General features: G+C 33.1%; 1 protein-coding gene across 1 annotated transcript; it reads left to right on the top strand.

Moving 5' to 3' along the window:
* The first annotated feature begins 21,965 nt into the window (after positions 1 to 21,965).
* On the top strand, positions 21,966 to 24,935 carry LOC105769807 (serine decarboxylase). The gene is made up of 5 exons (XM_012590687.2): positions 21,966 to 22,485; positions 23,059 to 23,290; positions 23,386 to 23,579; positions 23,670 to 23,806; positions 24,284 to 24,935. Exons 1-5 carry the CDS (start codon positions 22,179 to 22,181, stop codon positions 24,842 to 24,844), a joined length of 1,431 nt encoding a protein of 476 aa, XP_012446141.1. The 5' UTR covers positions 21,966 to 22,178; the 3' UTR covers positions 24,845 to 24,935.
* The last annotated feature ends 251 nt before the right edge of the window (positions 24,936 to 25,186 follow it).

Below are 25,186 nucleotides of genomic sequence, written 5' to 3'. Positions count from 1 at the left end.
ATCAAAATTGTCGTCATCCGAACTTGCCACAGATTGAAATTTGTGATGCCATTGAATTTATCAATATCAAACATTGTTGCTGCTATCTCTAAACTGGTTGATTGTAGAAATCGAACTAGCTTTAATACCAGTTTGTTGGGAGATAAACCTGGTTTAAACAACAAACAAGTAAAATAACGAAAAAATTTAAAAATTGAACATAAATATTTTACGTGAAAAACCCCATTCGAAAAGGATAAAAAAATCCACAGATAAAGATAATTTCACTAAAACGGAAAAAATGAAGAGTACAAAAGATGAAGATAAAACTAAACCCTAAACCTTGAAATAAGAACCTTTAAGCGTAAACACAAAATTACCTGAAAGCTTGTAAAAGCTAAGACCTAAATATGTAATGAGTTATCTTTCTAGGGTAGAAAAAATGGTCTATTTATAGGCTAAATTTGTAGGTCAAATAATATTAAAATAACCTACACTAATTAGAGTTTAAGTGAGAAACTAATATTAAAATAACCTACACTAATCAGAGTTTAAGTAGAAAACTAAAAACAGAGTTTAATTGGGAGAAGAAAAGCCGAAAAATACGAGGCATAGCTCCACATTATAAAACAATCAAGGGCATTGACTAGAGCTTGATCTTTGAGCTTGTCACCTAAAAAATATGGGAACAGCTCACTAATCTTATAATGTTGGATTACAGGCCTAGTCGAATAGTGGTTTGGGACCACAAATCCGACGAGGAAAATATGGTTATTATTATATTTTATGGTCTACAATTTCACGGAAAATTTTAGTAAAAATTTCGTTCGAAAATTTCGACGTTTGGGCACTCAATTTAGTCAAAAGGACTAAATTGTAAATAGTCAAAAGTTGAGTTCTACATCTTAGAGGTGTCTAATTGTTATGAAATTTTAAATTGGAGGTCTTTATGTAGTAATTAGACCATTAGTTAGTTGATGGACAAAAATAGACATAAGAAATGGGTGAAATAGATTTTTTTTAAATGGGGCATTTTAGTCATTTGGTTATTAAATAGAATTAAATGGGAAAAAGATGGCAAAATATGCTCATCTTCTTCATGGTGAACGAAATCAGCAAGGGGAAGCCATATTTAGGGTTTTAAGCTTTCAAGCTCCATAGTAAGTGATTCTAAGCCCGTTTTAATGTTCTTCGTATTTTGGAGTCCGGTAACTTGGTTTAGCTTATTCTACCATTAATTAGTGTTAGGGTTCATATTTGGAAAAATATCCATAGGTGAAATGTGTTTATTTTGCTGTTTTATGGTGGAATATGAAGCTACAGATTTTGTTAAACAACTTTTGCTAAGCAATTTTAAGCTTAAGCAGGTAAATAGACATAATCGGTAAAAATAATTAATATTCAAAAGTATGTGTTGGAGTAGAATTTGATGTTTCCATAGAAGGAAAAATGTTCAGCATGTTATAAAACTTAAGAATAAGTGATGAAGTTTAATTTCCGAGCTTGGGGACAAAAGTGTAATTATGCAAAAGTTTGGGGGCAAAATTGTAATTTTCAAAAAGTTGGGTGGTGGATTATTTTAATAAATGTGAATATTAAACGAGTTAAATTTGCTATTATAGATCAAGAAAGGCGTGAAGAGTATATCAAGCGGGAAAAGGAAAGATAGTGGAGTAAAGTGCAAAATTACGATATTTTGCACGAGGTAAGTAAACACGTGACTTAATGTATTATTTTGATATTATTTGATATATGTTGAGATTTATTTGGAATTAAAATAAATGTTTGGCAATATCCTAAAAATGTTGTTAAATCGGGAAAGGTGATAAAGGGTTGCAATATATGGGTTATGGGTTGAACACTCGGAATAAGCCGTAGTATGTTGTATATAAAAGGGGTTGCTGTGTGCTGATTCCCCGATTTATGGGTGGTGCTATGTCGTGATCCACCATATCTTTGAAATGTGAAAGGGGTTGCTATGTCTGATTCCCCAGGGGTTGCTAAGTCTTGATTCCTCGATTTCATTGGTGGTGCTAAGTGCGATATCCACCATATCTTTGAAATGAAAAGGGGGTTGCTATGTCTGATTCCCCGAGGGTTGCTAAGTGCTGATTCCCGATTCATTGGTGGTGCTAAGTCGATATCCACCATATCTTTGAAATAAAAGGGGTTGCTATGTCTGATTCCCAGGGGTTGCTAAGTCTTGATTCCCGATTCGGTGGTGGTGCTAAGTCGGGATCCACCAATAACGGCTAACATTCAGTGTTCAACGAAAAGTGTGAAAGATGAATATTGCCATATGGTGGAAAATTTTATGGGGTAAATATTGAGTTGAATACTAAATCGACCCATGTATGAGATGGGAGAAAATATCAAAAAGCATAAAAGGAACGATTTAATTATAAACTGTGTTGAACAACAGCAATTGGGTAACTTTGAAAAATCACCATAAATGGTGGAAAATGAATGGGAAGCTGAATAATATATGAAATTGAAGTTGAATGTATCTATTCTCATATGAAAGAAATAGAATAAGCAAAGGAGTTGTATTTTTGGAGATATCTGAATTTTACTGAAACAGGGCTGGATTGACTTCGAGATCCCTGTTCTAACTTTGGAAAATTACCAAAATTGTAAAAAATAATTATGGCATGAAATTTATATCCCTGGAATCCTTATTGAGTCTATTTTATTAGAAACAAGCGAAACCATTTTCAAATTTTGTACAGAGAGTTAAGTAAATTTTAGTGAGGAAGGGTCAGAACCGTTGGGCAGTAAAACATGGGAAGGTTTAATGAATAAACTGTACCAATTTGCTGGGTTAAAAATTCTGAAATTTTTATGGTGAAATGGTATATGAGTCTAGTTTCAGGGAAAATTTACGGAACTCAATTTGGAGCCCTGTAGCTCCAGATAAAAATAAATTAGCGACTATGACGCAGAAAAACAGCTTGCTGGAAATTGCCTAAACAATAAAGTTATTCATGAATAAGTTTATATTTTGGTGTAGTTATGGGAGTAATTACTTATTTATTATGTGTTTACTTACTAAGCTATATGCTTACTCGATTTTATTTTTCTCTTGGTTATAGTGACTTCCAACAACTCGGAAATTGGAACAAAGTCAGACAATCATCTACACTATCCTTCACATTTGGGGTATTTTACTACTAGTGTTCCGAAATTTTATGGCATGTATAGACACTTTATGTAATGTGGGATCATCATGTAAATATATGTTATGGTTCCCTTTTAAATGTAGTGTTTATTAATAGTTAAACTATATGTGTGTTTATACAAATGAAATTGGTTGGTATATTGGAATGTGTTCTAAATTTGCAGGAGGTTTAAGCAAAAATAAGTAGGAATACTGTCGAAAATTTTTAATAATTTAGTAATACCTCATACTCTGTTCCGGTAAGGAATACGGGTAAGGGGTGTTACAAATCTTTACTAGAGGAAGTTCTTGGTTAGACAAACTCATGCCCAATGTTTGAATTTTACCAGATATGTGGTCATCATCGATGAGAAAATAAGAGATAAAACTCCCAGGATTGGAAAGCAATTTGATTGCAAGATACCACCTAAAGAATGCTCAATATTAGGCCTGAAAATATCAAGAGGAGGTGAATTAGTATTTTAAAATTTTCTTAAAAACTATTCTAAATGATAATATCAAGGGAAAATAGTTTTTGGTATCAATTGTCTATCTCCACTATCTTAGTTGTCCACCACTAAAGATTTTTCAATTCACTACTAGAATTGATATCTTTCAAAGGAGAAACTATAATAGAACCTTTTCCCCTAGCTTTTATGATTAAATTAGGATCCTTCTTGATTTTTATGGTTCAACTAAAACTATCCCAATTTACAATTGGTGAAAGTAGGAAGGTGGATGTTTCCAAGTTTAAGCTTTAAATACAGAGATATGTTAATGGTAAAAGTTTTGACACCTATCTCTAAGAGAATATTTACAATAAAAATGAAAGAAGGAGATTTGAAAACTTTTCTCTTAATCTTTAATCTTGGATGTTGCTCTCATATATCTTTCAGTAGTCTTAAAGAATACTTACACTAATGAATGATTTTGTGGACATTTATGGTTGTTGAGGTGACATAGAGTCATTAGAAGCACTAGTTTCGGGTTAAAAAAGTGTCCCTGCGACTTATGTCTCAAGACTTAAGAGTTTTGTGTCTCAAGAGTCTTGAGGCTTAATTACTAAAACGCCTTAAAAACATTTTAAACACCTCAAACCACTTTAGTATAAACTCAAATACATTTGGATAAATTAAAAAATATTTGAAATATGTTTTTGAGTATATCGTAAGTATTTGAAAATGGTTGATAAAGTTTTCTACTATGTTTTCACCAAATGACTTAAGAAATAAATAATAAATATTTATCTTAAATATTTTTATGCCTTAACTCGCAAATTGATATTTAAACTATTCTTTTTCCCATCTTGATACCTAAACTTTTTTTTGGTCATAAGTAGTAGTAAACTTTTTTTTTTCCTAAGTTGATACATCCGTTAGTCAAACGCTAAATCTATTTAAAAAAGAAGTTTAACCCATAAATTGGCACCTAAACTATGCATTTTTCCCATTTTGGTATCTAAATACTTTTTGGGTTACAAGTAATACCTAAACTACTTTTTTTCAAGTTGGTACCTCTGGTAGTTCAATCATTAGCTAAATTGTAAGTCTATTTTTTAAAAAATAATGAATTAAAAATTGACATGTGGTAAAAAAGACAAAATGTATTATTTTATCTTTTATATTCAGTAAGGCCTCACTATAATAGCTACATTGTATAACAACATTTCACTATAACAGACAAGTTTCTAGAATAATCGATATTTTATATTTTATTTTAATCCTCTATAACAGTTTTCACTTATAACAACTGTACAAACCCAATAATGCCCGGGCACAAACCAATAAACGGGCCCAAACCATTAACAGGCCCAACAACTAATTTTGGACCCACCCCAAAAACATCAAAATTTGAAACCCTAACAGCCCCGCCTCAATGTAAAGAATTGGTGTCATAACTACTCCAGCGCATGCGCCTGTCGATCCCGCACATCGCGCCCCTCACATGCATGAATCTCGCGCCTTCCCCTTGCGAGACTGCGAGAATGAACATAAATATGCCAACAAAAGCAGAATAGATTCTTTTGGATTTTGTTCATTTTTTCCATTTTTCGCTATTTAAAGCCTTGAAAATCTGTAAAAAAGGGGAGAGAAAAGAGAGACTAGAAAAGAAATAAAGATTTAAAAGAAATACAAAGTTATTTACATAGGTGATTTTTTGTTTCTTTAGTTTATTTTGTGGGTGTTTGTGTTATTTGTTTATTCATTTAGTTTTTATTTTATCATTTTTTAACTTAAAATATAAAGGAAAGAAAGGGAGAAAACTTACCTTTACGCCGAACCCGTCGAGTTGTGGCCATCTCCGTCGCAATCGGAGCCTTGGCGCAAAAGGGGAACAATGACGCACAAAGGTTGAAGGAACCACGAATTTTTTTGAGAAAGAAGAAAGAATCTGACTCTTTTTTCTAGTTTTACCTTTTTAAAAAAAACCTCAAAGCAGAAACAAAGCAGCACCGTTTGGGGAGAGCGGGGCCTGCGCGTTTTGACCTTAAATGGTCTAATTTCGCATTTGGTCCCCCTTATTTTTGCAGTGTTTTTAATTAGATTTCTTAAGACTTTTAAATTTTACTGCACACCTTATTTCTGTTTCAATTTGGTCCCTCGCTGCGCAGCGTTCTGGAAGGGGGGAATAATGTCCCTTTTGATCCTCCACTGTTGTGCGCGCATTCAATTTAGTCCTATCTTCAAATTTATTTCAAATCCGCCCCACCTTTTCCGTTTTTCATTCAATTTAGCCCATTTTTTAGCTATCTTATTTTTCATGTTATTATTATAATTATATTATACAATTGTTTTTTTGTGTTACTATTATTATTATTATTCTTATTACTATATTCAGATCACTTGAGGCTTTTACATAATATATATATGCATTTTTTTCATATAGTACATACGCATATTTTTTATATATATAGTATATATGCATATTTTAATATATATATATTTTAGGCTTTTCGAATACATGCATATCTTTTATTCATACGTTATATATATTTTTTTTTCTTTATTTTTTAAAACTTTTATATACTTTATATTTTATACATATACTTATACATTTTTTTGTAAATATATACACATATACATATTTTTGTATTCTTTTCTTTTAAATCTTTTCATAATTTTCATATACATATATACATACATATTTTTAGAAATTTTTATAAGTTTTTTGTTTTATATATCTCATTCATTTTCCTTCTTTATATGTATACTTATATATATGCTTTAATATATGCTTACACATATTCTCAAAATTCACTTATATATCATCCTTATATATTTTATAAATACATGTACATGTATAATTTACATTAAAGTAATGTTTCATGTTATGCATTAACATTTTATCACATCTTTAAGGAAAATATATTTTGATTTCGTCAAAGCATTAAAATCATCATATTTTTACAAATTTCCAAAATATTTGGCATTCATGATTCTCGAGAAAGATTGTGTCCTAACTTACTGGATTGCGATTATTTTTCGATGCATTTAGAAAGCCAAGTATTCGTTTTGCAATAAATTCACAAATTTTAAATAAAAGCTTATTCTCAGGAATTCAAAAATGTTGGGTCCTAACTTAGTGGTCATGACATTTTCTTCTCGAAATAAGAATTTTCAAAAGCAAAAGGCAATATTCGGGTATTTTGAAGATTTAAAAACATTGTGCCCTAACTCACTGGGTGTGATGTTTTATTTCTTTGAAATAAGAATGTCTTACTATTTTGATTCATTCATGAAATAAAAAGTTTTCTTTAAAATCTTTTCAAATTTTCGACACCAAGACATTAAACAATCAATTTGGTACCGATTTTGGGTGTTACGAGGGTGCTAATCCTTCCTCGTGCGTAACTGACTCCCGAACCTGTTTTCTCAAATTTCGCAGACCAAAATTATTTTTAAGGTGGGCCGATCACACCTTAATAAAGGATCGGTGGCGACTCCAATTCTTATTTTTAAAGTCGACTACTAAAATTTTTGTTTTCAAAAAGGCGGTTTCGGCAGCTTGGCGACTCCACTGGGGACTTTAAAGAGTCGAGCCATAAACTGATTATATTTGTTTTTGTGTCGAAAATCAAAAGTTTTTAAAAAATTCATGAGTTCCCTTCGCACTCATTGATGTTTTATCATGATATTTTGGCAACTTTGCATTTGCATTTTACATTACATGGTCAGTTTTACCCTTTAAGTGGGAGCGAGAAACTAGTCCTTCGTGAGGTTTTCACCTCCGTGCAGGGTAGTGGACCGCTTCCGGGATACATCCGTACCTATGTCTTCGTGAGATTTTCATCTCCGTGCAGCCATAGGGAAATGTATTCCCCTGAACTGAACTCGGTCCATATGAGCCTATAATGGGTGAGGATCGAGGAATCTGCTGGTTCGGGTACCCTTACTCTAGAAACTAAACCTCATATAGTGAGATTTAAGAACTTGCCCTAGGTAGAGCTATACCAAACCTTAGAGGATTCCTGAATAAATGTTCTTGCTATTTCATGTTTGTATTGGATTATATCTTTTTGCTGCGATACTGACTTGGGTTTATTTTGTTTTGATTGCATAACATCATGATTGCATTGCATTTGCATCTTAGAAAAGAGATGTTAATTTGAGCTTGATTACTAGATTAGAAAGCTTGTTATGGAAAACGAGTTTCTTGATAAGGTGGAAGATAATACGGTGGTCCGAAGAAAACATGGCACGAAAAGCCTAACAAGAGGAGTATACGACTTTGCTGCATGACCTAAGGATTCAAATTGTCAAAGATTATTCAAAAGTCATCACAAGATCCCAACCTCCTAAAGAAGCTAATGAACGTAAGTGAGCAATGAGTTACGACCTAAATCAACAAAAAGGAGCTCAAATTCGCAAGATACATCTTAATATCTAAATGGTTGATGTCTTTGCTTAGAGTACGAGAGCGAAGCTGTATATATATCCGCTTTGTGTAAAGAGATTTGTTTTCTAGCGAGGTTTTCTAATAAAGAATTGAACCAGAATCAACGTCTCTTTTTTCATTCATTTCGTACATTTGCATTACATTACATCATATGTATCAAACACCTCTAAATGATTCTAATTGATTAAAATCATTCCTCAGTTAACCTGGAAACCAACCAAACTTCGTTTCAGCACTTGAGTAAATACTAGAGAAATGGACCAAAGGTTGGAAAGATTGGAGCAAATGTAAATACAGATGCAAGAGCAATTGACCAAATTTCAACAAGATATGAGAGATCAGCTATTAGAATTCCAAAGAGATATGATGAGCCAATTAACCCAGTTATTGGGTAAATGGTTAGAAAAAGGAAAAAGTCCAGCGGTTCACTTTGGGGATAATAATAAGACCCTGCCTATTCCCCAAAATTTACCCCAATAAGTGTTCAGATCCAGCCAGATACACATCCACGAGGGGCACTGTTTACTATCAGGCCTCAGCAATATCAGATTGGTACATCGACACTGATGAATCACTCGACAGGCCCAAGTTCTAATCTAAGAGGCAATCTAACCAGTCCTGTTGCCCTTAATGACCCAGCAGAAACAAAACAGGTAAGAGTAGAGCACCCAGATACTGTAAAAGCCCCAATGAATAAGGGGAATAAGGTGGATAATGCAAGTAGGTACAATAGGAGCTACTCAAAACCAACCACTGTGGAGCAGCCAAAGACAAAGACCACCAGCCATCAGGCCCCTTTAAAGCAAGAACCTTGCATGAGGACAAATACAGGAAGGCTTCAGTTCACACCCATACCGATGTCGTATAGAGAGTTATATCAAGGCTTATTTGATGAACACATTATTTCCCCTTTTCATGTGAAGCCTCTACAACCTCCGTATCCCGAATGGTATGATGCGAACGCACAATGTGACTACCATGTGGGAATTACAGGACATTCAATAGAGAATTGCACTGCCTTCAAGAAGCTAGTTGAAAGACTCATCAACATGGGTGTTGTCAAGTTTGGTGACTCATCGAGTGCAGAAAATTCACTACCCAATCACATTGATAATGAGATGAATACGACATATGAAGAAGAGTTGGAAAGCGTTCATATCAATGCCGTATATGAAGACACACTTGAAAAGGGACCTTGTTAGGTATCCACCCTTATAAACTTGGGAGCGTCTAAACAATCGGATTGCAAAAGAAATCTCTGTAGCATCTACGGCTTACTTAGAGTAATGTTCAGAACACACTTGTTGTCTTTAGCCTAGAGGCAATAAGAATTCCTTTATGAAATAGGCTCACGTCTGAACATTATTATTTTAATGAAATACATTATTGCAATCATCTTTGAGCAAATGTTATTTCATTCTTTACGATTTTTTCTTTCATTCTTTTGGATTTTTCTGCCAAACCATCCATTCATTTATTCATATTATTCAGATATTCTTTTGTATATTCTTTGGCACCTACAATAGGTCCCTGGATATTAATGACTTAATTGACACTATTACAGACTCTAAATCACCTTTTGAGTGAGACATGTGCTTAGAGAGATTCTATGACTTTGAAAATGACATGGATTGTAGCCTATTTCTGGACTTATTAAGGATGATAGAGCAGGAAGGAAATTTTACCTCATGAGGAGACAATAGAGACTGTGACCTTGAGGGAACATGCGTGACTGAAAAAATAAAGCAAGACATTGTTGAGTTACTTCAAACATTCAAAGAAGCATTCGCACGGTCATACTAGGATGTGCCCGGTTTAAGCGCTGTCATTGCAATCTGAATAACAGCACGATGCCAGAAAATTGCAGTATGTTCAAGGTGAATATCATGAATAGTGCAGTGAAAACTCTACCGGGGCAATGCCACTCTTTTCAGTTTATCACGATTTTTTCATTGAAGTTGAAATTCTTTCTCTTCGAGTTTTGACTGAGCTGGAGTAGGATGAAGATCCAATACCGATACGATTAGTTGAATCTACTTGAATGAAGAAGACTAAAAGCTATTCATCAGGGTCAGATGTACCAAGAAATGGATGATGCGAGCCTACAGCAAAAGGTTTGTCCCAGAGAATTCCACAATGGTGACCTAATGCTGAAGAAGATCCTCACTCTACAAAAAAATATAACGGATGCCAAATTGAGAAGAACATTATGTTATAGAGAAGGTCTTTTCCAAAGGAGCTTTGATTTTGAACGAGATGGGTGATAAACCTGCAAAGTCACATAAACTCAGATTCAGTCAGGAAATACTCTGCTTAAAGAAGGAGAGGACCAAGATAAAAACCCGCAAATGGCAGTTTGAGTCCTAAAAGAAAAAGAAAAAAAAGAAAAGAAGTGATGTAAAAAAGTAAAAATGAAAACTGAAAATAGAAAAGTAAAATAGAAAGGCTAAGGTGAAAACTCGCAAAGGGCGCCTTAGACCAAAGGGGATTTGAGTTAAAAACCTGAAAATGGCAGCTTAAATATTGATCAGAATAGGGCATGAGATTATCGGAGCAGCTCAAATACTGATGAGAACGGGGCATGCAATGGTCTTGCTATACCTAAATCAATAGGAAAGGGTAGGCGACATCTTGGGGCATCGACAAAGTACTCCTAAGCACATGTTAAACTCAGAATGATCTTCAGAAAGTCTGTACAGTAAAGTTCAAGCTGCGATATCTAAGGCACCTAATCCTTATACTATTTTTGTTATTCTTGGAACACTTTATTCATTTCCAAGATATGCATTCCTAAATCAATGTCTTTGTTATCCATCTTTATTATCTCTGATAATTTATTCATTTCGAGTTATGCTCAGAACCAATTCAATTTTATCCATCATTTTGTTCTCTTTGCAAGTGTGTTGCATTAGAGTAATGATTAATAGACTAATAAAACTTTCACAAGGGAAGTTTTGCATATTACTCTGGAAGTTTCTAAATAATATAGGAACCTTAAACAGGACTATTGTTTAGAACGCACCAAGTTCAAAGGTTGGAAATCTAATAAGGAAGAGTCTAAATTAAGACTATCCCTTTGAATTTTGTTGTCTAAAACATCAATTGAACAAAATGGCAATATGTCATGTTGGTGACAAAGCTTAGATGAACAAGCAAACAATGATCACCGAATAATAATAAGAAGTTGCTCTTGGAGAAGAAAATTCTTCATTTGTGCATGAGCCTTTGGTAGGACACCTTGGGAATGGTGTAAGAGACCAAAGAGTTTCACATCCTGTATCCTTGAATTGTGATAACAGAGGATTGAGAAAAGGCCAAATCTTTTTACTCTTGGGTTACAACGGGAGAAAGATGGTACAAATTTTACGCCCCAATAGATCAAACTTGGAAGTTTACAGTGGGGGGCAATATGGTAAAGTGTTTCTTTAGATACGTCAGCCGAGCAAGAAGAAGCTATAGCACATTAGCGATGAAACTTTAACTTTGAGTAATGATAACCTAAGTGATAAAGAAGGATCATTCTCAAAACACGACATTCTGCATTCATTCAAATGTCATTCATACACGTCTAGTTAGGAGTATTTGATTCATTCTGATCATGTCATCCTAATCACTAGGCATAATTAGGTTCATAAATTGAATTATACAGGTCATGTTCCCGAGAGAATAAACCGGCGAAACCATAGATCTTACTTCCTTAGTAGTGCAGTGAAACAGATTGAAACTACGACAGCGGATCTAGTTTTTCGGACATTACAATTAAAAAGATTGAAGCCACAACGGTGGATCTTACTTCCCTGACGGTGCGGTGGAACAGATTGAAGCTACGACGGTGAATCTGGTTTCCACAATATTGCAGTTGAATAAATTGAAGATAACAGATCTTATCTCCCTAAGCAGTAGTGGAGCAGATAAAAGATGGCAGATTTTACCTCCCTGTGGTTACAGTGGAGTACATTGAAGCCAGTAATTCTACTTCCCTCAGCAGCAGCGGAATAGATTGAAGATTTCAGATATTGTCTCCCTAAGCAGTAGTGGAGCAGATCAAAGATGGCGAATTTTACCTCCATGTGGTTACAGTGGAGTACATTGAAGCCAGTAATTCTACTTCCCTAGGCATCAGTGGAATAGATTAAAGATTTCAGATCTTGTATCCCTAAGCAGTAGTGGAGCAGATCAAAGATGGCGGATTTTACCTCCCTATGGTTACAGTGGAGTACATTGAAGCCAGTAATTCTACTTCCCTGGGCAGCAGTGGAATAGATTGAAGATTTCAGATCTTGTCTCCCTAAGCAGTGGTGGAACAGATCAAAGATGGTGAATTTTACCTCCACGAGGTTACTGATGGAGTACATTGAAGCGATAATTCTATCTCCCAGGCAGCGATGGAATAGATTGAAGATTACGATCTTATCTCCTAGGCGTAGTGGAGTAGATCGAAGATGATGATTTTACCTCCCCGAGGTTACTGATGGAGTACATTGAAGCCGATAATTCTATCTCCCGGGCAACAATGGAATAGATCGAAGATTACAGATCTTATCTCCCTAGCGATGAGTGGAGCGAGATCAAAATGGCGATTTTACCTCCCGAGGTTGCGGTGGAGTATATTGAAGCCAGTAATTCTATCTCCCTAGGCAGCAGTGGAATAGATTGAAGATTATAGATCTTATCTCCCTAAGCAGTAGTGGAGCAGATCAATGATGGCAAATTTTACCTCCCTGAGGTTACAGTGGAGTATATTGAAACCAACAATTCTATCTCCCTGGTCGATTGTGGAATCGATCGAAGAAAGCAGATCTTGTCTTCATGTATTGGCATGAAGTAGATCAAATAGAGCAAATCTTGTCTTCCCATACTGGTGGGGAAGTAGATCGAATATACAAGTCTTATCTCCCTGAAGTTGCAGTGGAGCGGATTAAAACCACAGATTTTATCTCTCTGAAGTTGCAGAGGGCGGATCGCATCCAGTCTTATCTCCCTGAAGTTGCAGTGGAGCAGACAGAAGAAACCAATCCTATCTCCTTGAAGTTGCAATGGAGTGGATTAAAACCACATATCTCATCTCTCTGACGTTGCAGCAGAGCAGATCGCATCAGATTTATTTTTAAGTTGTAGTAGAACAAGTTGAAGCTATAAGTCTTATCTCCCTGAAGTTGCAGTGGAACAGATTAAAGACAGCAAATTTTGCTCTTTTTGAGAAGCTACAACGTAGAAGCCTATCTCCCTGACATTGCAGTGGAGTGGATTGAAGCACTAGTTCCTATACCTATGAAGAGGCAGTAGGAGGGAATAAAGCTATTTGAAGCCATTTTGCACTGAAGAAATCGAGGCTTAGTAAGACCGGGCACAATTGGGCTTTTTAGTCTTTGCTCTATTCCCGTTACACGATAATGAGCAAAGAGGGGCAGCTGTACAAACCTAATAATGCCCGGGCACAAACCAATAAACGGGCCCAAACCATTAACAGGCCCAACAACTAATTTTCAGACCCCAGCCCAAAAAACATCAAAATTTCAGAAACCCTAACACCCCTGCCTCGGTAGCAAAGAATCGGTGCAGAACTACTCCCACGCGTTGCGCCCGTCGATCCCGACATCGCCCCTCACCACCGCTGAATCTCGCGCCTTTCCCATACGCAGATACTGCAAAGAACGAACATAAATATGCCACCAAAAACAGGATAGATTTTTTTTGGATTTTGTTCATTTTTTTTCCATTTTTCGGCTATTTAAAGCCTTGAAAATCTGTAAAAAAGGGGAGAGAAAAGAGAGACTAGAAAAGAAAGAAAGATTTAAAAGAAATACAAAGTTATTTACAGAGGTGATTTTTTTTATTTCTTTAGTTTATTTTGTGGGTGTTTGTGTTATTTGTTTATTCATTTAGTTTTTATTTTATCATTTTTTTAACTTCAAATATAAAGGAAAGAAAGGGAGAAAACTTACCTTTACGCCGAACCCGTCGAGTTGTGGCCATCTCCGTCGCAATCGGAGCCTTGGCGCAAAAGGGGAACGGCGCGCACAAAGGGTTGAAGGAACCCTAAATTTTTTTTTCAGAAAGAAGAAAGAATCTGACTCTTTTTTCTAGTTTTACCTTTTTAAAAAAAAACCTCAAAGCAGAAACAAAGCAGCACCGTTTGGGGAGGCGGGGCCTGCGCGTTCTGACCTTAAATGGTCTAATTTCACGTTTGGTCCCCCTTATTTTGCAGTGTTTTAATTAGATTTCTTAAGTCTTTTAAATTTTACTGCACACCTTATTTCTGTTTCAATTTGGTCCCTCACTGCACAGCGTTCTGGAAGGCGGGAATAATGTCCCTTTTGATCCTCCACTGTTGTGCGCGCATTCAATTTAGTCCTATCTTCAAATTTATTTCAAATCCACTTTCATTCAATTTAGCCCATTTTTTAGCTATCTTATTTTTCATGTTATTATTATAATTATATTATACAATTGTTTTTTTGTGTTACTATTATTATTATTATTATTATTATTATTACTATATTCAATCATGAGGCTTTTACATAATATATATATATGCATTTTTTCATATAGTACATACATATATTTTTTATATATATAGTACATATGCATATTTTTAATATATATATATTTTAGGCTTTTCGAATACATGCATATCTTTTATTCATACGTTATATATATATTTTTTTGTTTTTTAAAACTTTTATATACTTTATATTTTATACATATACTTATACATTTTTTTGTAAATATATACACATATACATATTTTTGTATTCTTTTCTTTTAAATCTTTTCATAATTTTCATATACATATATACATACATATTTTTTAGAAATTTTATAAGTTTTTTGTTTTATATATCTCATTCCTTTTCCTTCTTTATATGTATACTTATATATATGCTTTAATATATGCTTACACATATTCTCAAAATTCACTTATATATCATCCTTATATATTTTATAAATACATGTACATGTATAATTTACATTAAAGTAATGTTTCATGTTATGCATTAACATTTTATCATATCTTTAAGGAAAATATATTTTGATTTCTTCAAAGCATTAAAATCATCATATTTTTACAAATTTCCAAAATATTTGGCATTCATGATTCTCGAGAAAGATTGTGTCCTAACTTACTGGATTGCGATTATTTTTCGATGAATTTAGAAAGCCAAGTATTCGTTTTGCAATAAATTCGCAAATTTTAAATAAAAGCTTATTCTCGGGAATTCAAAAATGTTGGGTCCTAACTTAGTGGTCATGACATTTTCTTCTCGAAATAAGAATTTTCAAAAGCAAAAGGCAATATTCGGGTATTTTGAAGATTTAAAAACATTGTGCCCTAACTCACTGAGTGTGGTGTTTTATTTCTTTGAAATAAGAATGTCTTACTATTTTGATTCATTCATGAAATAAAAAGTTTTCTTTAAAATCTTTTCAAATTTTCGACACCAAGACATTAAACAATCAATTTGGTACCGGTTTTGGGCGTTACGAGGGTGCTAATCCTTCCTCGTGCGTAACTGACTCCCGAACTTGTTTTCTCAAATTTCGCAGACCAAAATTATTTTTAAGGTGGGCCGATCACACCTTAATAAAGGATCGGTGGTGACTCCAGTTCTTATTTTTAAAGTCGACTACTAAAATTTTTGTTTTCAAAAAGGCGGTTTCGACAACAACAATATTCATCGTTATGAAATACGTGCTTTATTAAATTAGTTCTCTACAACAATATGTGATCTAACTTTTTAAGTAAAATTATAGCCATTTCATATAAGTTAGCCTATTAATTATCATTTATTAATTGAAAATGATTTTAATTAAATATTATTTCAATAAAATAATTAAATTTCACGTGAAGAAATTTATTAATTATATTTTATTAAATGAAAATAATCTTCAATGAGTGGAATTAAAGATATCAATTCAATAAACTATTAAGTTCCCTAATTAAATATTCTACTATGAATTTGGAGCATCATAAATTTATAATTTGATTACTTGAATTTAGTAACTCATGATAAATTAATTTATTTATTTTGATTACTCATTGATTAATTGAACTTCTTAAATTTATGAACTTTATAATTAATCATGTGAAAGAATGCGAATAAAATATGCATAAAAGCAATAATACATGCACATGTTACGTCGTCTTTTAATTTTGTTGATTTGATTCTCACTTTCTTTATTTAATGGAAATTCATTATATAAATTCTATAGTAAGCTTACAACTATTATCTTTCTATAAGAGCATGATGTTATAGGTGTATAATAGTCAACTCTCTATAACAGGCAAAACCTGGATAGATAAACGGGGTTGTCATAGAGAGTGTTGATTGTATATTGTTTTTATTTCTTCTTTCTTTAGAATTGAACTGATGGTCTAACCAATCAGGCCACTAACTCTCAGTTTGATCAGTTCTTCTAATTCGATCAAATAAAGTATTAAAATTTCATGAAAAGGAAAAAAGAAAAATATTTAAAAATAGAGAAAATCGATTTAATTATTTTTTTTAGATTGCTTCAATTGGCCTGTATCGGTTTGTGAGTCAACCAACTCAAGTCCAATCTCTGATTCGGTTCTAAAAACACTGGTTATGCTCAATGGAATAACTTTTTCGGTCTCGCCAGGTTGAGCAAGCAGGTGATGAAGATCAAAAACAGAATTAATCAGGAGCATATAGTATTGTCATACATTATAAAAGAAGGAAAAAGAATAGAAAAAAAAATAGAGAGAAATAATGTAAAAGAAAAATAAAATAATTAAAAATATTTTTAAGTTTATATGATGTGGCAAAATATTATTAGTTGGAATTTTTAATGGATATAACATATTTGTCTAAAATGGGTAACAAAAGAATAGTTGAGGTACTATTTGTAACAAAAAAAAGTTTACATATCAAAATAAGAAAAAAATGAATAGTTTAAATATTAATTTATGAGTTAAGCTTTTTTTCTTAAATAAATTCAACGGTTTCACCAACAGAATTATCAATTTGGGAAAAAATTTAGATATCATTTATAACAAAAATAAATAAATACTAAATTTAAAAATAATATTATTTAAATATCAATTTATGAATTAACCCTATTTTTATATAAAAAAATTATATATAAAACGTAACAAATAAAATTAAAGAGTGATGGATAATTTGAGAAGACAAGTAATAGAACTACAGCAAGGAGCCTGATTCGAAATTTTCATGTTGAGTATCTCCATTCTTGAAGAGCCAAGATTCAACCACTCCTATGCAACTGAATAAGATCCTTACAAGTGATGCATGAAGGGTCACTTTTAGAATAAGTCATTGTAATAATTGCTAGAACTCTCTCCACTTTCTTTTTTCTTCTTTTTTTTTTTTAAAAAAGTTTGGGTGACACGTGGTAACAAAAAACTACACAGTATTGTTGAAAAGATAACCAACATCTTAATCCAATAGGGACACTTCAAGTTTTCACGTCGTGGGTGGGTGGGGGACCATGCAGTAATTACAAATATGTTTCCCTCAATCAATTTCAAACCCCCATTGCCCTCCTTCTCATAATATTATTTATTATCTCGCAGACTCCAAGGGCCAATAAAATCTCATGCAATAATATTTTTAAACAAATTAAAATTTTTAACAGCTGCTAACATAAAAATTAAATATTTTAAAATCATCGCATAACAACTTAACTTTTATAAAAGTGTTTAAATGAGGTAAAAAATTAAAATCATCATATAATAACTAAACATTTTTAAAGTGCTCGACGTTGTATATTAGGTTTTAAATTATATTTTCATTTTTTCAAGTAATATATGATTTATTTGTCATTTTTTAAATATGTCAATATTCACCTCATTTTTTTACTTAATACTTTTATACGTTATAAACTCTTTATATAAATAACCCTTAAAAGATTAGCCCTAATTTTACACATTTAACCTTTTAAAATAATTTCTTTAAAGAAAACCCTTTTAAAAGAATCTACCAATCTATAACCATAAAAATATCTTTTCTTTTTAATTTTAAAATAGTGGTATAATTTCAAATATATATACCTCATGTTAACACATAGCACACCCACCATGTAACGATCTGGTTTTTAGTAATGTCGGAAAATGTGGTTTTGAGATCCCATTTTCATACATTGATTATGTAAATATTTAATAAATATTTACGTAGTTATCATATTGACAATTTGAAATTTGGTTGAGTGATTTAACCGAAATTGTGAGTAATTATGGCTTAGAGACTAAATTGTAAAAATTTAACCGCTATAGATTTTCAATTAGATTAAGGCTTGAGGACTTAAATAACAATAAACCAAATGACTAAAATAAAAATAGACCTGTTTTAATTATATGTTAGTGGGTATGTTAATTAGTTCAAGTAATTAAGGTTTAAATTAACTAAAACATAATTAAATTAAACTAATTAACTTGTAATCAAGTATATGTGTGTGTGTGTGAGAGAAATAGTGGAAGGAGAGATAATTTCATCTTCTCCAACCATCCAAAATTTCAAAGCAAAGGGAAGGACGCCGTTGTAGGGTTTCCAAGCTTTTTACCTTAATTTCAAGTAAGCCCCTTGCTATTTTTATTTGATTTTTATGGAAATTGAATCAAGAGAGCTGCATTTAGCTAGCCCATGTACCAAATTGTAAAACTGTTAAAGTTTTAGAAAGATTTCATGGTTGAGAATTGAATGCTTTAGGAGTTATTTGCATTTATTATGGGCATATAAGTATGTTTTATTATGGGCAAATAACATGAAAATAACATGAAAATGCAATCAATTAAACGACCTTAAATCATAATTGTACAAACTGAGATTTATTATGGGCATATAAGTATGTTTTAGCTTGAGTTGCATTATTGTTAATGCATGTTGTATATATATTGAATCATAAATGTACCATAGAGCCTTATTGCTCAACGTACGATTTGTTTTTCCGTGCACAAGTTTATGTTCTTTTTGAAGTCCTAAGACTTGAAGTCAGCATCCAGATTATCGTTTCCGACCCAACAAAGTTTGTATAAAATAGCTCATTTTGGTATTTTGGCATGTACCTAGGGACTTTTGGCTAAATGTCTCAAAGGTTTATGTTGTATATAATATGATCTTTTGCTAATGACTTGAAATGGTGTTCGGTTAGTTTGGAGTATGTGGGATTGAAGTTGGTTTAGATAGTTAATAATTTTGGTATTTTATCACTTGAAATTATTGATAAGTTGTGAGTTGGTTGCTATACATAAACTTTTAGGCCTTTTTTACCTTGAGGAGGCTAAATTTTGATAGAAACATATTGTCATGTTGTGACAAGGAACAAAGTAGGATTCTCGCGATGGCATTGTTACTTTGAGGTCACAACGAACCTTAATAGAGAGTCACGTCACAACTAGGAAACCCCGAAGTTGTGACGTTGACTCGAAAATTTTGTATTCTTTACATTTTGGTCCATATTGATCTCAGTTTAGCAAACAAACCTTCGTAAGCTTGTATAAGACTCGAAAATGATTATATATTGTATAATAATCATGATTTACTTGTAATTGAATGTGTATTGATAGCCAAATTGAAAGTTGTAATTTGTAGTTGCTCCGGGAACAAATGCTGCACCTTGTAGTTCAGATCCGATGGGTCGGTATCAGGGTGTTACACACCATGCCTTTTTTCTGTTCTTTTTCAATTTTAGTCCTTCTAATATACTTAAAATTGAGATTTAATATTTATACTTTAATTTTTAACATAATTCAATCTTTATATTTTTAAAATGTTATTGATTCATTCAAATAGTTAATATAGTTAACTTTTCAATTAAAATGTTACATTTATATATAATTTGAAAGCGGATTTTTAAATCCAATAAGTAAAGGGATTAAACTATTGAAGGACTAAATTCCAAATGTACATAGTGTAAAAACTTAGAGTCATCGTTGTTTGAACCAAATCGAATTGACAGGGATATCGACCCGAAGAGAGGCATTAGATCAATTGAGCCGTGAATTGGTATGAATCGATTGAACCAGGCTAAAAATGGATTGAGCCGAGGTTTTTTTTATGATTTTTAATGATTGATTTAATTACATCATACAAACTACTGGTATGACGAATTTGACCATCAGTCTAGTTCTGAAAACCTTACTTAGAGTATATTTTAATCTTCAAATTTTAACTCTACAATTTGACACCATAAATAATTAATCCAGTGTGAAGTATGGATAAACCATACTAGTTATAATTAAATAGTATCCATTATATTTAGTGTTATTTGAATAGTTATATAATAAATTGATTACATAATTCTAAAAATGTATTTGAAAATTTTGAATTAATAATCAAAACAATTTAATTAGAACTTAAATATAATAAGTTCAAAATATGAAATTTCAAAATGCAAAAATACTTCTACTTTATCATTGAATAGAAATTTCATTACATAACATTATTATATTTTTAGGCATAATGATAAATTAAACTCTTAATGTTTACATATTTTGTTAATTTGATTCTTTTTTTTAGTGAAATTTAACTCTCAACCTTTTAAAAGAGTTAAATTTGACCATTAATCTTTAAATGAAATAAATTATTGGTTTTTTTAATGAAATGTTAACTAAAACATTAATTTTTAAACATGAAAGGTCACATGGCAATCCACGTGTTGTTTATGCTAAAATTGAATATTTTAATAAAATTTAAATTATTTGTTGACATAACATATAAGACAAATGTGGCATATCAATATGAACCACACATGGGCCGTCATGCTAACATAATTAAAAATTAATATTTTAATTGTTTGACTCATTTTAAAATATTAATGATCAATTTTAACTAAAAAATATAAATATTGAAAATTAAATTTATCATTATACCATATTTTTATCATTGTATCTACAAGTCACTTTTTACGTGGGTTATAAAAATGAATGAATCCCAATTTATAATATTTGTTTTAAAAGATGTTCCAAAAAAAATGTTTTGAAAAATAACTTATTTAATTAGATTTCTGTCACTTTCACTCGTGACACTGATTAAGGGTGAGTTTGGATGGGCGGTGGGTTGCGGTGTGGTGTATTTAATTTACTTTTTGTCTCACGCTACAGTATTTAATCTCATCACAGGGGTGAAACCAGAACAATTTTTTAGAGGGGCGAATGAAATTTTAATTTTTTATAGTCTATATATTTATAAATTTTAAAGAATTAAATCGAATTTTTATAATTTTAAGGGGGCTAAAGTGTAATTTTATCTTTACTCATCACGACCGTTATTTTTACACTAATCATAGGTAAACACACAGCTCATCTAAACTCACCCTAAAACTATTTATAGTTTAGCTTTTACCTCTAGTGAGGTGCACTTAAAAGCCTAGCCGGTGCCAAACGTGCTTCAGCCGCTGTTTGGATAACCAATAGTGCAGTGCATTAGAACTCATCACACCTCTTATTTTTTATTGGATCTTTTTGGTCTAGTGAAAACTTACAAAGCTAGTGAATTTTTAATTTTAGTCTATAATAAATCCAAATTTACTGTAATTGTTAATTTTAATCTCACTAAAAATATAAATAAAATGTTTTAAAAGAATAAAAAATATGGCTTGTTTTTTAAGGATGGAGGTGGTCTTATCGCAGTCTAACACAAGGTGTTGACTCGAGTGCGACGATGCCCTTAACAATTTATACTATAAGGAGATTATCTATTTCAATGCACACCTAATTGTGTTGCAGATTTTTGCAAATCTTATCTTTAATTAATTCATATATTCAAACTCAAATCATCATTGTAAAAAGGAAAAGCTTGTGAGTGGGGTGGGTCTATTCTTAAGCAGTTAAACCCACGTGTTACACATATATTATCAATAGAAACACCTTAATCGTTGTAGTTTCTACAAATTAATTTTTAAAATTACAGGGAAAAGGCCGGAAAAATAAGCATTGGAAAGTGAGACCAAGTAAAGTAACCAATGACAAGCAGCCGCCTATAAATAGAATCCCAACTGCGGTCGATCAAACCACCCCCTGTTTTCTCTCCATTTTCTCAGATCTACTACAATCACCTGCGGAAAGCATCATAGAGGAATTTTATTTTAAGGAAATAAAATTTCCTTCCCATTTCACAAACTTCACGCCATTCTTCCCTTTTCTAAGATCTAAAAAAATAAAATCATGGCTGGGGCCGTAGAGATCAAAACTGCTTCACCGAAAGTTACCAGGAGGAACTTCGATCCCACTGCTGTAGTACCGGAACCGTTGCCTCCGGTTGTTACGGCCGCAAACGGTGAAGATGCAGGCGTGGATAAGCTGGATAAGAAGAGCAGAGAGATTGTGTTGGGGAAGAACGTACACACCACGTGCTTCGCTGTCACGGAACCGGAAGCGAACGATGAGTTTACCGGTGACAAGGAGGCTTACATGGCTGGTGTCTTGGCTCGATATCGCAAAAGCCTCATGGAGCGGACCAAACATCATTTAGGTAAAGAAATTAACGTCTTTAATATTAAAAGCAGGCTGTTAAATTTGAGTTCATTTTTGGTTCTGTTGAGAGATTATATATATATATATATATATATCCATCTAGCTCACAAAGAAAAGGGTAATCTGCATATTGTGCCTGGAATTTTTTTACATTTATGATGATGAGAGTTAATAGTAAAACAGAGTGCGTTATCTGGTGTCGTATTTGTTTCTTGAAGAATTTGTGAATTCAAAGGCCTTAATTTTACGTTTTCCTTTACATGCAATTTGGGTATTTGAAATGTCACTGCAAAGCGAAAGCATATAGACATGGTAGAAGTTAAGCTAAACTGTAATCAACTAAAAATTAAAGAAATGAATATAATGTAACATCGTCTTAACGTAATTGTTCTAAAAAAAATGTAAAATCACGAAATGTTCATTTGCTTATGTATTCGAATGCAGTTTTGCTTTTGCTGATAACGATATGGCAGACTCAACTTTCCAATGAATTTTAATTCAATTGATCCTCGGTACACTTCTGTTAGGGCCATGAAATTTCTGGGCTATTAACTCAAGTGCAACCTTTCAGGTTACCCGTATAATCTGGACTTTGATTATGGTGCACTAGCCCAGTTACAGCATTTCTCAATCAACAATCTTGGAGATCCGTTTATCGAGAGCAACTACGGAGTTCATTCAAGGCAGTTTGAAGTTGGTGTGCTAGATTGGTTTGCCCGTTTGTGGGAAATAGAGAAGAATGATTACTGGGGTTACATTACAAACTGTGGCACAGAAGGCAATCTTCACGGCATTTTAGTTGGGTTAGTGGTTTTTTCTATTACATCGGAGTACTTATTTTTCAAGCATTGTAATCTTCTCGTAATTGAAATGTGGAAATAACTGATTAAGTTTTCAGGAGGGAAGTGTTTCCGGATGGAATTTTGTATGCATCACGGGAATCACATTACTCTGTCTTCAAAGCAGCACGAATGTATCGAATGGAGTGTGTGAAGGTGGATACTCTAATCTCGGGTGAGATTGATTGTGCTGATTTCAGAGCTAAGTTGCTTGCTAACAAGAGCAAGCCAGCTATAATCAACGTTAACATAGGTCTCTCTCTCTCTCTCTCCATATATATAACAAAAAGTCATGGATTTTGTTAAAATGAGAGAAATAACCAGATAACATTGTTTACTGTAGGAACAACTGTCAAAGGTGCTGTAGATGACCTGGATCTTGTGATACAAACCCTTGAAGGATGTGGTTTTTCACGTGATAGGTTCTACATTCATTGTGATGGAGCTTTGTTTGGACTCATGATGCCTTTTGTCAAACGGGTAAGTTAATCGCGTGTATAGCTTTGTTTTAACGTGGATTTGAGGATGGCATAGCTGAGTTGTTCCCTAATCACATTCTCATAATCTGACTGTTGTCGATACATAATTTTTTCACTTGCAAGTGGCAGAATGTAAAATGGTATATGTTTCCTCTGGATTTATCTATGAAAAAATTGAATTAGCCTATAATTAGGGCTCAGAAAAACATCAGGCTGTACTTACTAGAAAAGGTCAGCAGGACAAATTATTTGATTTCTTTCCTGCTTTGAGCAAAACATCACAAACATTCTAAGTTTGTTTAAAAGAAACAAAAAGGAATAAATATGTTTATTAAGCTTTTTTATTGACTGGTCTGTGAGTCGATGATTTTTAGCATAATCTTAAATAAGTTTGTTTCTCAAACTTCTCATATTGTGTTACCTTTTTTTGTGGATGTTATCCCCTCTTACGCTTGATATCATTATTGGTGGTGAACAGGCACCGAAGGTTAGTTTTAAGAAGCCCATTGGAAGTGTGAGTGTTTCTGGGCACAAGTTTGTGGGTTGTCCAATGCCTTGTGGTGTGCAAATCACAAGGATGGAGCATGTCAATGCGCTCTCAAGCAATGTTGAATACCTTGCATCAAGAGATGCTACAATCATGGGAAGCCGGAATGGTCATGCTCCTATTTTCCTTTGGTATACTCTCAACAGAAAAGGTTACAATGGATTTGCAAAGGAAGTTCAGAAATGCCTCCGAAATGCTCACTACTTGAAGGATCAGCTGCGTGCAGCTGGAATTGGTGCTATGCTAAATGAACTAAGCAGTACAGTTGTGTTTGAGCGGCCCAGGGATGAGGATTTTGTTCGTAGGTGGCAACTTGCGTGTGAAGGGAATATAGCACATGTGGTGGTGATGCCTAGTGTGAGCATCGAGAAGCTGGATGTCTTTCTGAATGAATTAGTTAAAAACCGATCTACTTGGTATCAAGAAAAACAACCTCCTTGTATTGCTGCAGATATAGGGAAAGAGAATTGCGCTTGTCCTCTGCACAAGTGACAGAATGATTTTTTATCATGATTTGGAATTATTCCTCTGTTTTCTTGTAGCATGACACTTGATTTTAGTGGTATCTAGATTTCATTTACAAGTTTTTCCTTCTACTATGATGATTTTTCATTCTCATATCGTGTAAATGCAGCTGCTTGTACTTGACGCACTATAAAATAAGACAGCAAACAACCTGCCTGTGATCTGAGTAGTAGTAGTAGTACCATGAAGCTCGTGTTTGAGGACTGCCATGAAAAGAGCTACATTTTTTAAGCATTGTATCATCTTTGCTTATATGTGCAGATTATGGATGAAGATGCAGATTTCCCAGTTTCTCCAGGTTCATTCGAG

Source organism: Gossypium raimondii, chromosome 5 (assembly GCF_025698545.1).
Source record: "Gossypium raimondii isolate GPD5lz chromosome 5, ASM2569854v1, whole genome shotgun sequence".
Lineage (NCBI taxonomy): Eukaryota > Viridiplantae > Streptophyta > Magnoliopsida > Malvales > Malvaceae > Gossypium > Gossypium raimondii.
This window is presented reverse-complemented; position numbering and strand designations above follow the sequence as displayed.